Source organism: Rhinopithecus roxellana, chromosome 11, assembly GCF_007565055.1.
Source record: "Rhinopithecus roxellana isolate Shanxi Qingling chromosome 11, ASM756505v1, whole genome shotgun sequence".
Classification (NCBI taxonomy): domain Eukaryota; kingdom Metazoa; phylum Chordata; class Mammalia; order Primates; family Cercopithecidae; genus Rhinopithecus; species Rhinopithecus roxellana.
The window spans coordinates 79330131-79344728 of NC_044559.1; the positions used below are offsets into that span (position 1 = coordinate 79330131).

At 41.3% G+C, this 14598-nt stretch overlaps 1 protein-coding gene across 2 annotated transcripts in view; it reads right to left on the bottom strand.

Moving 5' to 3' along the window:
* The window catches only part of PLCE1 (phospholipase C epsilon 1), a 274157-nt gene that overhangs the window by 83618 nt on the left and 175941 nt on the right, over positions 1-14598 (bottom strand). Inside the window, exons 1-3 of one of the 2 annotated variants that reach the window (XM_030940806.1) lie at positions 14296-14437; positions 7100-7358; positions 5051-5256 (exon numbers count right to left, since the gene is read on the bottom strand). In XM_030940806.1, the coding sequence (XP_030796666.1) occupies positions 5051-5256; positions 7100-7358; positions 14296-14399 (569 nt within the window). In that variant the 5' untranslated portion in view covers positions 14400-14437. Of the gene's footprint in view, positions 1-5050; positions 5257-7099; positions 7359-14295; positions 14438-14598 lie in introns of those variants that run through there. The other variant, XM_010368132.2, reaches the window with a different exon arrangement.

Genomic DNA, 14598 nt, shown 5'->3' on the forward strand with positions numbered 1-14598 from the left:
GTCAGTTTTTATTTTAGAATGCAAAAAAGAACTAATGCCAGATGGTAATAATTCCATTAAAAAGCAATCTTCCAGGGACTAATGCTCAAAATAAAATTGACAATTGTTCGTAATGAAATAAGTTCATTTCAAGCAGGAAACTAGTAGCTTTCGTCTCTTAGATGATATAGTGAATGTTATGCAATTTTGTGTCTGATTCTCTTAGAAGATAATTTCCTGTGAGTTTACAAGAAGGAGGGATAAGGTGGAATGTTAAGACTTATTTAGGAACTAAATAATGTTAACCGAAGATCAAAGATGTGGTTTACCAGCAAAGAAAATACCTTGTCAAACTCAGGTTGTATGCCTTAAGGAGAGGACCAAGGAGTAAAAATAGAAGAAAGGTTTTTATCCTGCTCCTAAAAAGCTTCCATGGTATTCTTCAGTTAGAAACCACAGACAGATAAACACTTGTCTAATTTCCCTGATGAAAATTTTACACTGGGTGATCGACAGGTATTTGTTAACCTGGTTAAATATTTTCTTTGTAAGGGTTCGTTTGCCTCCTGCAAATTTAACATAATCCCTTGAACATGAATCACCACGTGATAAGCCTAAATTTAATTTTTTAAGATAGAAGTAAATCTATGTCCTTTCCAAAGGATCTTGCTACAGCTGTTCTCTCTAATACAATCTAGTGTTTTTAATGCTCTCTTCTGGAAAATTCTTGCTTTTAATTAACCTAGCACCTTCCTTGACTATAAGCATTCTCTTATTATATCTGAGTAGTTTGTGGGTTTTGGAACCAGTCTGCCTGAATTGAAATCCTGGCCCTGCTACCTATGAGAGTAAAATGGAGCTGTCATGAAGATTAAATAATTTAATATATGGAAAGAATTTAGGGCAGTGTTAGCTTAAACATAGGCTCTCAATAAACATTAGCATCTTAAATATTGCTAATATTGTTGTCTGGCTTGAGTTTACTAAGTTAGTATTATAGAACAAACCCATCCATACAAATGGAGATTCTCTGTAAAAATAGTATCCAAGTTTGAAGTTGGGATTTAAGTGAGAAACAAGCCTAAGGTGAAAGTTGTGCAGGTAGTGGGAAAATGGCCTTTGTTACAAATCACAGATGCAAGATAGGTCTGAGGTGTTGGCCAGAGAAGTAGAAAGAGAGAGAAATACAGAATCCCAGGTATCCCCAGCAAAGCCAGGGAGTGAGACTATATGAAAGTCTGGGCTGGGCTGAGGCAGCTGGTACAGATAAAGGATGTTGTGAGTTGGGCGTTGGTAAGGCTGAGGCCTGCCTGCATCTTTCCCTGTGGAGAATAACTGATTTCCTATCATTTTATGATTTGGGACATCCACATGCATACTTGTGTGTGTGTGGTTAATCCTGGTAACTATTATCTTTTCTCAGATATTCTGCTTAGCTTTCTTTTTTTCCTATCCCTGTGGGGTTGGATTATCGTCCAGGCACGTCTCTAATGAGGCTATTGCAATAGAAGGACACAGAAAATACCTCTTTGCAGTAAGGGAGAGGAGGATGACTGAGGGTTCTTCTGAAATGTTGACTGCTGCCTAGGGTGTCCACACCTAAGTGCTGGAGCCCCCTGTATTAGTCCATTTTCACACTGTTATAAAGAACTGCCCGAGACTGGGTAATTTATGAAGGAAAGGGGTCTAATTAACTCACAGTTCAGCATGGATGTGGAGGCCTCAGGAAACTTACAATCATGATGGACGATGAAGGGAAAGCAAGGCACCTTCTTCACAAGGTGGCAGGAAGGAGAATGAATGCAGGAGGAACAACCACACACTTATAAAACCATCAAATCTCCTGAGAACTCACTATCCTGAGAACACATGGGAGAAACCGCACCCATGATTCAATTACCTCCACCTGGTCTCTCCCTTGACACGTGGGGATTATAGGGATTACAATTCAAGATGAGATTTCGGCTGGAGGCACAGCCAAACCACATCACCCTCAGAACTTCAGCTTGGCATTTTAAGGGTGTGGTGCACACATTAATCATGATAGCCACCATTTATATTGGCACTTATAGTGTGCCGTGCATTTTGCTTAATTTATATGCATCTCTCACATAATCCTCACAAAAACCCTATCAAGTAGTATTGTCATTTCCGGTTTACAGATGACAAAACTGAGGCTTAGTAAGATTCAGCTACCTACCTAGGTGACAGAAATAGTAAGAGGTGGTGTCAAAATTCAGTCCCAGGCAATGTGACTGGAAGGTTTGAGTTCTTAATCAGCTCAAGCAGCCTCCATTGTAGGTTTCTGTCATCATCTACTTATATCTCATTTCTCCAAATGTACAAATCCTTCTTAAGGTGCAGCATGCCAAAGAGGGTCAACAATATTGAAAATGACGACAATAAGAACTTGCAGCTCCTATATGACTCTATACTCTTCTCTACACACCTTCATACTCCTCATTTCTATTTCCCAACAATGGTGCCGCATGCTACTTTTAGGTCTCCATGCCTTCATATGTTTTTAAACATACAAATGCATAGCTTATTTATTCTTTATGCTCGTAAACAAAAAAGTAATTATTAATGAGCATTATAATTCATATGAAATGTAATTGGAATGCTTTCAGAATTCAGATGTTCCTAATCTTCAGGAGTTAGACATAAAAAGAGGCTGAGGTTAGCCCCTCTACAATCAAAAGAAATGCCTTAAACTTTGCAAGACAAAGGATCCTCCCCTGTGACTGAACAAATGGTCAGGCTCATGACCCAGCTCTACTGTTTATTAGTCAGATAAGTGACTTCAGCTCGCTAGGCACAACTTCTTCATCTGTAAAGAAGTTAGACAAGCCTACTTGAAGACCCCATTGACATCTCAAGATTTTTTCAGCTCAATTTCCTTCCCGCTGAGATCTTGAAGTTTGTTTTTTTGTTGTTGTTGTACAGACAGGGTTTCACCATATTGCCCAGGCTGCTCTTGAATTCCTGGACTCAAGTGATCTACCTGCCTTGGCCTCCCAAAGGGGTGCAATTACAGGCCTACGCCACTGGGCCCAGCAAAAAGAAATCTTGAACTTTTTATAATTAGTTTTTGAGATTTCTATGAGTGTTTCTAGTGGTTTTCTGGCAGGAGTAGCTGTGAGGTTTGCGAAGAATTACAAGAGCACCCTGTAGGTGGGGTAAACCAAAGGACCATGAGATTGTCCCTTCTTTCTTTGCTGTAGTTTTCTCAGGGCTGGTGGTTGCCAAGTGAACAGGGGCTAGAGGTTGCTCTTTGTGGAGTCTCTGTTTCAGTCAGATCAACAAAGCACAGCTCCTATGGGCTTTTCAATCTGCACGTCTTTGGCAGACATAACCCTGCACTGGACATTTTAACATGGGGCTCTCAATCAGGAATGGATTCTCAAGTCCCGGCAAGTGGCCACAGAAATAGTGCTTGCTGATCTGGTTTTGGTGAATTCCATTAAACAGTCCTACCACCTATCTTGTGTGCTGAGGTTCCTTTCAGAGTAGCAGTCACTTGAGGTAAGGAAGCTATCACTGGCACTTAAGTACACAAGTTTCAAAGTGAGGATTTCAATATGACTTCACAGGTTTTATAAAAGAAATATTTGCATTTTTATGTTTTTCTCCCCTTCTAAGAGTGCTCGCAGCAGAGTTTGGAAAATGGGCAGTGGAAGAGAAATGTTCTTAGGATGTAGAAGATAAAATGATTAGGAAGAAGACAAGAGACTGTGGAGAAAATTAGAGACAACAATTTCATAACAGGTGAAAATGATGCAAGAAAGTTACCACCTGAAGGAACTCCAAGGGAAAGGAAAGGATAGTCTAGGGGTCTGACACTCAGTAAAAGTGGCAGTCCTGAAGGTATTTTAGAAAGGTCAAATGACATACACACACGCACAAACACACAGCCTCAGATGAAGGTTATTGTCAAAAGAGCCATACGAAATTCATTATTTTATCTATTCCTATCTGATGTATCCTAGTCTTAATAGTAGGATTTAAGGAAGGAATTTCAGCCAGATACAGTACGAGGAAAAGGCATTTTTCTCCCAAACATCTGTTTAATTTTTCTTACAAATATTGTGAAACTTATAAAGAGTTATGATTTCTTCTTTCCTGTGACTGCTAGGAACCTCAGAACAAAATGTAGTCACTCTATAGACTATATAGCATACATTTTTGTATGTTTTATTTTCTCCTATTCTTATTTTTCTTTTCTTTAATATCCTCAATTATTCATATTTATTCTTAAAAGCATCTACAAAATCTTTTGTTGGAAGAAATAGATATATACATAGATGCTGAGAGAGAGAGAGAGAGAGAGATTAAGAACTTAAATGGCTCTGAGAGGCTTTCTGTGCAGATGTGCTTATTTGTAGATGGTCTTCTCTCTATATATAGATTGCCACTAATGTTAGCAACCTGTTAAGTGAAAAATCTTTGAAATAATCTCTGAACAACTGGAATTACTGAACAATTAAAAAAACCTGCAGATGCCTTGTGTGTGTAGGGTTAATTTTCCCAGAACTTACAGAACAGTGTTTCTCAAAGTGAGATCATTAACCCTCGACTTAGAATCACCCAGAGGTTGGGAGAGGTAAAAATACTGATTTCTAGATATCACCCAGACCTAACTAAGTCAGTAGATTTGATTTAAAAATATCTTAATACCCACCCTAGTACCCCACCCAAGAATTAAAAATACCACTGTTACAAAAACTAGGAAATAAAAGATCACAGCTCTCCTCCTGAAATTTAATGTGTTGAATTCTTAGATATGGCAGGATAGCTCTAGGTTTGCTTGCTTTTTTTTTTTTTTTTTAAGGGGTAATAGATGGTAAGAAGTTAAATTGCGAGCAGTAATTTTAGAACAAAGCAGCAAAATGAGAGAAGTAAATTTGAATTTAGAATTGGTAAAGTTTGAAGATAAAGAAGTGTGGCTTAATGATAAAAGTGGCAGGTTTTGATGAGGTGTCCATCTGAAACTAAGCTGAAGTAGGAAAGAACTCATCAACAGGAAAAAAGAAGACATGAGCATTCCCCACTTTTAACGTGTAAAACTTACTGCCATCGGCTTTTATCCTTCAAGGAACTTTTCCTGGAGCTGTTCCCTTCACTGGGGCTGTCCTCCTCATCTGTCTCCAGACTTCGACTGCAGCTCCGGATGACCTGAAAGATGCTGTTGACAGTGGACTCTTTCTCCGAATTCTTTAAGCCATTTTGTCCCACTCGTTGTAAGAAATTATCTTGTCCACTGTAATCTGCTACAAACTACAGAAAAATATATCGAGAATTTGCTATTGCAACTTAATATGCCTGGATAACCTACTTGGCTAGGGAAAAGAAATCATAACGTAATAAATAATGGCATTTGTGCCTATTTTATGGGAAAGAAAACAAGAGCCTCCAGGAAAAACATTTTTTCATTTCACCACATGAAATATCAAAATTCACCCTTGTTTCCACTGAGACAACTTTAATCCCTCTAGGAATCGACACTCCGCTTCAAATTTAAAACACAAAAAATAATATTATTTCAGGGCTCCCTAAGGAGAAGACTAGCCAATTTGCAGAGGAAGGGCATGGTTATTTTATCCTTATAGTGAGAACTGAGAAAAACCATGAGTAAAGTATGCTATTCTACGGAACCAGATAAAATGACTGGGCCCAAGCAAAACACTGAGAAGAGGTGATGTTTTGCTTTATTGCTCATGTGTTGTATAATAACACAGTGGCTTCTTCCTAGTTTTTAAGCTCTTTTTTTTTTTTTTTTTTTTTTTTTTTTGAGACGGAGTCTCATTCTGTCACCCAGGCTGGAGTGCTGTGGCCGGATCTCAGCTCACTGCAAGCTCCGCCTCCCGGGTTCACGCCATTCTCCTGTCTCAGCCTCCCGAGTAGCTGGGACTACAGGCGCCGCCACGTCGCCCGGCTAGTTTTTTGTAGTTTTTAGTAGAGACGGGGTTTCACCGTGTTAGCCAGGATGGTCTCAATCTCCTGACCTCGTGATCCGCCCGTCTCGGCCTCCCAAAGTCTTATTGTTTGTACAGTTGATCAGGAAGCTTCTCCCATCAGAGGTGAGAGCTGTGTCTGGAATAAGACACAGTTCCCTCTTCTTAAGACGTGAGGAAGCTGGAGGGGTGTGGCCTGGGAGGCTTCCTTTAAGCTTTCTCCTCCATTTCTTGCCCTTTTATCCTAGCTCATAACCCAGAGAGATGCGGTGGTGTTGCCTGTACCTGTCAGGGGTTCTTAAGTCTTCCTGATATCAGGTGATGCCTTTGCTCCCAGGTGACACAGAAGAGGCTGAAGGTTGAAGACAGTCTTCCCACTCCATGGAGAAGGCGTGTACATGACTGTGTGTGTGTGTGTGTGTGTGTGTGAGAAACGTCAGTAGTACGTTCTGTCATCATGGCAGGAATAATCCTAGATTTGGGTTTGGTCCCAGGTAAGGGACTTCTCAAAATCTCCATAAACTTCTTTCCATTTTAGTCACTTCTTTCATTTTTAAACACCTTAGAGAGAGGTTTCCTTATCTTTTCCCTCCAGTTTTTCAATTCCCCTTCTCTCCAATGCCCAATGCCTTGGGTCAAAGCTCACACTATCCCTTCTGCTCTGGGAATCAGGAACAGGAGACAATGGACTGGGAAAAACCAGGGTCTGGGGATCAGGAGCCTGGAACTTGTCTCTACGTGTATCTTCAGGCTCCCCAGCATCTTCCCACAAAGGATGAAAAGAAAGCAGTTTTTTCTTCCACTGATGTGGAAAACTTAATACTCTCATTTGACTTTCTTTATCTCTTGCATCCAGACATTCCCACCCAATAAGAAAAACTTGTCAATCTTCAAAAACCACCAGAAAACAACGCCCTTTTTGACTTGTACTTACACATTACACCTAATACATTAAAACTAATTTCACAATACTATGTCCCACACAGTGCTAGTTGACATTCTTTTCCACAGAACTTCCAAGGACCTATGTGCTACCCAGAAACAATATAACAATTATTAACCTTGTGTTCAATCAGTGATCATTTCTTTGGTGAGCACAGACAAGGCCTGATGAGACAGCCAGCAACAGTGGTTCTTCAGTCCAGGATGATTGTGAAAGGCCTTACCTCTAAAGTTTCTTCTTGGGAATTGTACCGCGGGCATATCTTCATGAGGCCAGAGGCGCCGTCAAGCACTTCACAGAGCTCCTTCAGAAACACTCCACAGAACGGAACCACCTTACAGCCAGGGATGTGCAGGGCACGTGTCACCACCTTTCTGTACTCACAAGAGGACTCATGCTGGGCCATAGCATCCTTCAGGCTCCTCATGGTCTCAATATCAGACTGGTCCATAAACTGCCACATTTTTAAAACTTTTCTTGACCTATTGCGAGTAAATGATGTTTTTTAGACTGAAGAAGAAATAATATAGTTTACAGCAAGGAGCCTAAATTCCATACAAATTCATTCTCTTTACCAAGTTTTTTTTTTTTTTTTTTTTTTTTTTTTTTTTTTTTTTTTTTTTTTTTTTTTGGTGGTCTCACTCTGTCAGCCCAGGCTGGAGTGCAGTGGCACGATCTTGGCTCACTGCAACCTCTGCCTCCTGGGTTCAAGCAATTCTCCTGCCTCTGCCTCCCTAGTAGCTGGGATTACAGGCATGCACCACCATGCCCGGCTAATTTTTGTGTTTTTAGTAGAGATGGGGTTTTGCCATGTTGGCCAGGCTGGTCTCGAACTCCTGACCTCAGGCTACCGAAGTGCCTCAGCTTCTCAAAGTGCTGGGATTACAGGCCATCGAGCTCTGCCCCAAGTGTTCTTTACTTGTTAATATTTATGTAGGGTTCCTATCCCCACCTACTTTCCCAGATAATATGAATAATACTTTTGTAAATTGAAACTAAAAATTAAATAGGACAGATACAAACACAAATAGGGATATGGGACATGTTAGGTTATGGAAGCTGGGCACTGAATGTAGGTTTGAGTTTTTCTGGCAGCTATGGCCAAAGAGGGAAAGTAGAGGGTAATATGGTTTGTGCAGATACTGGTGGAGGAGGACTGCCTAGGGAAACCTGGCCCATCTGGTCCTCTTGATCTTTTAAATATTACTCTTGGATTAATCCAGTTCTTAGTGATCAACATGAAGCCTATTGTTTTCACCTCTTCTGTAGAATTGATTTTTACTGAATCAAGCTTTGACGTGAAGCCACCAGCCCATTTTTGGGGACCTTGTTGTAAAGTATTATTTGCATAACAGGATGTTAAGTGGGACTTTCCCTATTCTGAAACTCCTGCTGAGACCCACAGGTGACAGTGCACCACATCTTCTAAAGAGAGGCCCTCACAAGGTGTTACCTGAACTGCTTTGCCCAGAGTGGTCTCCCACTCTCCTTTGGCCCATGCAGAGAAAGTGGATCTGAGCAGATAGCTTGGGAATATTTCTCTGGGGGCAATTGTGGGAGGGCTCACCTTTCTGTAAGAGGACAAGGTCACCCCAAGTGAATTCCATGGGGACACTGACCTGTGTCCTGGGCAGTCTGTGGATCACAAGAACTGGTGCATGACTCTTGCCTAAAGATTTGAGGCTAGCTGGAGCTGCCTGATGGCAAAGGGAGAGAAAAGCTTCCAGTAGATATGTCCTGTGCTTGCAGAGTTGGGAGGGCAATGTGCTATTTCCTGTGAGTCAGGAGGGGATACTGTGCAAAGAGGTGGGGCTTGAGCTGTCTTGAAGGGTCTGCCTGCTAAAAGATGAGACCCTAGCAGAAAGGGCCTGTGAGGACAGGACCTGGGGGGGGGGGGCGGTGAGGAATAAGAGGTTGACCAGAGGGTACACTGCATTTTGCTAGGTAATGGTGCAGTGGGGAGGTGGAAAAAATTAGAGAGAGTAACTAGTAAGAAAACCTAAAAGCACCCTCCATTGGTCTCTGTGAGGGCACCAAGGCCAGCACAACTGCCCCATCAAGTAAGACTCTGTGCTCCCTCTATCCCCATCCTTTCCCCTCTCCTCTCCTGTCCACTTTTTTTCTGCAGACATCCAGTTGCAGGGAAAAGTAAGAAAAAAAGACAAATTATATATTCCCCACTACTACAAGTCTCTGAGACTGGTTGTGTTGTGAAACACAGAGAAAGGAAGAAGATATATATTGAATGAGATATTAAAATTTTGATTTAGATTAACTGGATTACAAAATCACTGTGTAATATATAAGACATCCAAAGACATAAAGAAGTACAACATGACCAACACCCATGTGCCAATCTCTCCGTTTAAAAAATCAAACATCAACAATGTGGTTGAGGCCCTAGTGTATTCCTCCAAGAGCACATACGCTATTCTTCCCTCACCAGACAGGACCACCACTGGGACTTTGGGGTTCTCCTTTCCTTAAAATTCTTCGTACTTTTTCAACATATGCATATATCACCAAGCAATTTACAGAATTGTTTGTGTATTTTTAAACTTTATGTAAATAGTATCACATGGTAGATGCTCTTAGACCAGGGGTCCCCAGCCCCTGGGCCACAGACCAGTACTGGTTCATGGCCTGTTAGGAACTGGGCTGCACAGCAGGAGATGAGCGTGGGTGAGGAAGCATTACAGCTTGAGCTCTGCCTGCTATCAGATCAGCAGCGGCATTAGATTCTCATAGGAGCGTAAACCCTACTGTGAACTGTGCATGGAAGGGATCTAGGTTGCATGCTCCTCATGAGAATCTAATGCCTGATGATCCGAAGGGGAACCGTTTCATCCAAAAACCATTTTCGCCCACCCCCACATCCCCAGTCTGTGGAAAAATTGTCTTCCATGAAACTGGTCTCTGGTGCTAAAAAGGCTGCGGATCCCTGTCTTAAACAACTTATTTATTTATTTATTTTTAAACAGCCTTAAGTTTGCAAGACTCATTCATGTTCAAGAGCACAGGAGAATGAAATTGTGTGTTAACTGGGAAAGTGACTGGAAAAGCTACAGGATCTCTCAATGTAGCATAATCCAGTGTTGGGGGAGGGAGAGCCGGTTGGAAGCTCTGAAAGGCAATCATATCAGAAAAGTAGAAGCATATTATGATTTCATCCTACTAAATCCAGGTTGTCCTACCACTGGATTGTTATAAGACAGTGAGAATTCTTTTTTGGGGAATGAAGTGGAGGTAAAAACAAATGAAGTGAATGAATGAGACATGGTTCTCACCGGTTTCTTATTGTGTGAGTAATGGAGTAGTTATGGTTCACTTGGGGGCAAAGGGCAAACTTCAGCAAAGATCAATTCTTCATTGTTGAATTGAGAATTGACACTATTTTAAAAACTTTTATTCATCTTTATGATTATAAAGATACTAGATACTCATTGTAGAAAATCTAGAAAATATCAAAAAGATAGCAAACCCACTTACAATTCTACCATACACAGATATTCCTTCCAGTATCTATCTTATTCTTATCTATATGGGTATATAAATATTGCTGAGGTTATTAGGGATAGAGAGCTTTGTTCCCAGATAGTTTCATGTATTATGTGTCACCTGCTTTCCAACGATACAAAAACTTTTCAGGCCAGGTGGAGTGGCTCATGCCTATAATCTCAGCACTTTGGGAGGCTGAGGCAGGGGAGATCACTTGAAGCCAGGAGCTCCAGACCAGCCTAGGAAACGCAGAAAGACTCCATTTCTTAAAAAATTAAAAAAAATAGCTATTGTGCTTGTACACTCCTTGTAGACCTAGCTACTTGGAAGCCAAAGTGGGAGGACTGCTTAAGCCCAGGGTAAGAGGTTACAGTGAGTTATGATCCTGCCCCTGCACTCCAGCCTGGGTGATACAGTAAGATCTTCTCTCTTAAAAATTTGTTTTTTTACCTCATGCCTGTAATCCTAGCACTTTGGGAGGCTGAGGCGTGTGGATCACTTGAGGTCAGGAGTTCAAGATCAGTCTGGCCAACATGTTGAAATTCCGTCTCTAGTAAAAATACAAAAAAATTAGCAGGGTGTGGTGGCGGGTGCCTGTAATCCCAGCTACTTGAGAGGGTGAGGCAGAAGAATTGCTCAGACCTGGGAGGTGGAGGTAGCAGTGAGCCAAGATTGCACCACTGCACTCCAGCCTCGGCAACAGAGTGAGACTCTGTTTCAAAAAAAAAAATGTTTTTTTACAAACATCATTTTGGATGGCTATTTAATATTCCATTATCTGGATGCAGCATATTATTTCCTTTAACTATTTTCCTATGTTGTTCATTTGGGTTATTTTAAACTGACACAATAACTAAGTAAATATTCTTGATTGTAAATCTTTGTACTTCTTACTAGTGGCTTAAAAGAGCTAAGAATTTAGAGCAGGCAAAATGTACAATGTCTATAAAAAACCAAAGTCACTTAACAACAAGTATGCTTTCTCTTCCCATTTAATTGCTTAAAAAATAAAAAAAATCGGCCAGGCGCGGTGGCTCACACCTGTAATCCCAGCACTTTGGGTGGCCGAGGTGGGCGGATCACCTGAGGTTGGGAGTTCGAGAGCAGCCTGACCAATAGAGAGAAACCCCATCTCTACTTAAAAAAAAAAAAAAAAAAAAAAAAAAAAAAATTACAAAATTAGCCGGGCATGGTGGTACATGCCTATAATCCCAGCTACTTGGGAGGCTGAGGCAGGAGAATTGCTTGAACCCGGGAGGCAGAGGTTGCAGTGAGCTGAGATCATGCCATTGCACTCCAGCCTGGGCAACAAGAGCGAAACTGTCTCAAAAAATAAAATAAAATAAAATAAAAAATCTCTATTATGTTGATAATAGTTAATTGCTTGGAACCTAAACACTTTCAAGCCTAAAAATGCACACATAAGCTCTGCCTCCATAATCATTGCAACGTAACAGTATCTGGCCACTTATCTCCTGTATACAGAATAGCTGTCAACAAAAGACCTGTTACACCTGGTACTTTCACCTATTTATCTGTAAAGATCAGTTTAGTTTTAAGCCAAACACAGGAGCATGAAACCAGGCGGCAGTGGATCTGGGGTATGAGCCAAAATGCATTGGGATCAGTGTTGAGGTCTGTCCTGGTTTGAGATTATTCCTCATTTAGGGAAATCACCAGACTTTATGGTCTTCTTGGATTCTGGATTTAAACTCAGCTGAATCTTACAGTCCCATTCACTCTAGGCCTCCATAGGTCATTCTGAGGCCATTCTTGTAATAAGAGAATCTAGCACATGGCATGTGGCAGCCGGCCTCCAAGATGGCCTCCCATGGTCCACACCTCCTGATTTTGTGGCTTTGTTCAGTCACCACCCACAAGGAATCCATGCTGGTCCTACGTGATCAGTACAATATGGCAGGAGTGACTGTGTGTGATTCCTGAGGCTCGCATATAAAAGGCATCGCAGCCTCTGCCTCCCTCTCTTGGATCGCTCACTTCGGAAGGAGCCAGTCACTGTGCTGTAATGACAGTCATGTTGTGGGGTCAGGAAGCGAGGTCTCTGGCCAACAGCCAGCACCAACTTGCCAGTCACAGAATGATAAGCATCATTAAAATAAAATAACTTTATCAAAATATGATAATTATTTTCTTAAAAGAAATGTAATACACATTTTCTTTTTTCTTTTTTTCTTTTTTGTTTTCTGAGATGGAGTTTCCCTCTTATTGTCCAGAGTGGAGTGCAATGGCACGATCTCGGCTCACTGCAACCTCCGCCTCCTGGGTTCAAGTGATTCTCCTGCCTCAGCCTCCTGAGTAGCTGGGATTATAGGCACCTGGTACCACGCCCAGCTAATTTTTGTATTTTTAGTGGAGATGGTGTTTTACCATGTTGGCCAGGTTGGTCTTGAACTCCTGACCTCAGGTGATCTACCCGCCTCGCCTCCCAAAGTGTTGGGATTACAGGCCTGAGCCACCGTGCCCAGCCTACATGTTTTCTTTATAGAAAATTGATCACAAAGAGAATCAAAATCATCCGGATACAGCCTTCTATTCTCCAAGGCTTTTTTTTTTTTCCCCACTTTTTCTTTCTTTTGAGCCATGTCTTATGCATTTGTATGACTATTTTAAATGTCAAGGACATGATCATTTGGGTTTACTCTTAGTTAAGAAAGTTGAAAAGGACAAAAAAAAAAAAAAAATTAGAACTCTGGGAGCTGTCATCTCCTCCCCCAACCCAGAAACCCTACATAGGGACCTGGAGAATCAAAGAAAAATCTCAGTAATGTTATGAAGTAAAATTCATTTGTAGTGAGAACCCTCATGAGGATGGTGAATCTCAGGAAGCAATAACAATAATAATAACAATAGCTTCTCTTTATGAGGCCTTACCATACGCCAGGCACATGTGTCAAATACTTTATATTATTTCACTGAATTCTACCTAAAGATGTAGGTGCTTTTTAGTATTATCCCCATTTTGCAGACAAAATAACTGAGGCTCAATGAAGTCAAGTAGCTTGCCCAGATCACACAGCTATTCCTTGGGTGAACCAGGATTTGATTCCCTGTGATTCTGACTTAAGAACTCATGCTCTTCTTCCTCACATACCATGCTGCCTCCCATAGGAGTAAGAATAGTTACTTTACGCCAGGTAACTGAGGCTAAAAGGGGATAAAGCAGGCGACTTAATGAACAGAATGGTGATTTTGTTATCAGCTTGATGGAAAAGGCTTAAGAGCAGGATATCATAGTGGTCAAGATCATAGGCTCCGAAATCAAGGTTGCCTGCATTCCCAGCAATGCCAGGTGACCTTGGGTGAATGACTTAATTTCTCTTAACCTTAGTGTCCTCTTTTGCATAATGTGGAAATAATAATAGTATCTACCTGATAAACCTGTTTTGAGAATTAAAAGATACAATATAGGGAATGTGCATAGCCCATACTTGACATAAAGTGATAATAATGAGAGCTAGCATTATTGGAGGCCTATTGTCAATGCTAGCCACTGTAATTACTAAGGGCAGTTGGTGGTCTATAGCATACAGCCCTGGAACACTACATAAGGCAGGCCTGAAAAGAGACAAATAACAGTGGGGTTTATAGGACAGGAAGGGGAATAGTCAATGGTGGGGTCGATGGGTTATGCAAGCAAGTAATTTCACTTGGCTTGGCCAAGAACACAGAATCACAGCAGACCCAGTGAAGGAGGATTGTGACTGGCCCACAGGGGCTCAATTCTGCAGCAACTTTGAGGGACAGGGCCTGTGGTGCTGAAAGAAGATAATACATTTCCCAAGATAATTATTTCCAATTACCTGGCTTGGGTAAAGGTGACTCCATGGACAATTAACTCAGAGCCATTTAGGTGATGAGAAGCAACTGTGCCAAGATAACCGTATTCCCCACTGACTATACCTGAGGCCAGCCAAGAACTCCATGACAGCGTTGTAGTTGCCCATGTTCCAGCAGCATTTGGCCACATGCACCAAATATGAAAAGACTTCTCGCTTCTCCTCCATGGAGCCTGCCGTGAGGATCAGCCACGTCACCCAGGAGCTCACCTAGAAAACACACAGAGACATTCACGGGAATTATATTCTAGAAGTTTGGCATTTTTTTTCCAAAAGTATTCTTTGTTTTTCTAAAAATATCAATTTGGTATTAGGAAATGAAAGACGTATAGGTCCTTAATCTCTTATAACTCTCTCTTTATTTTCT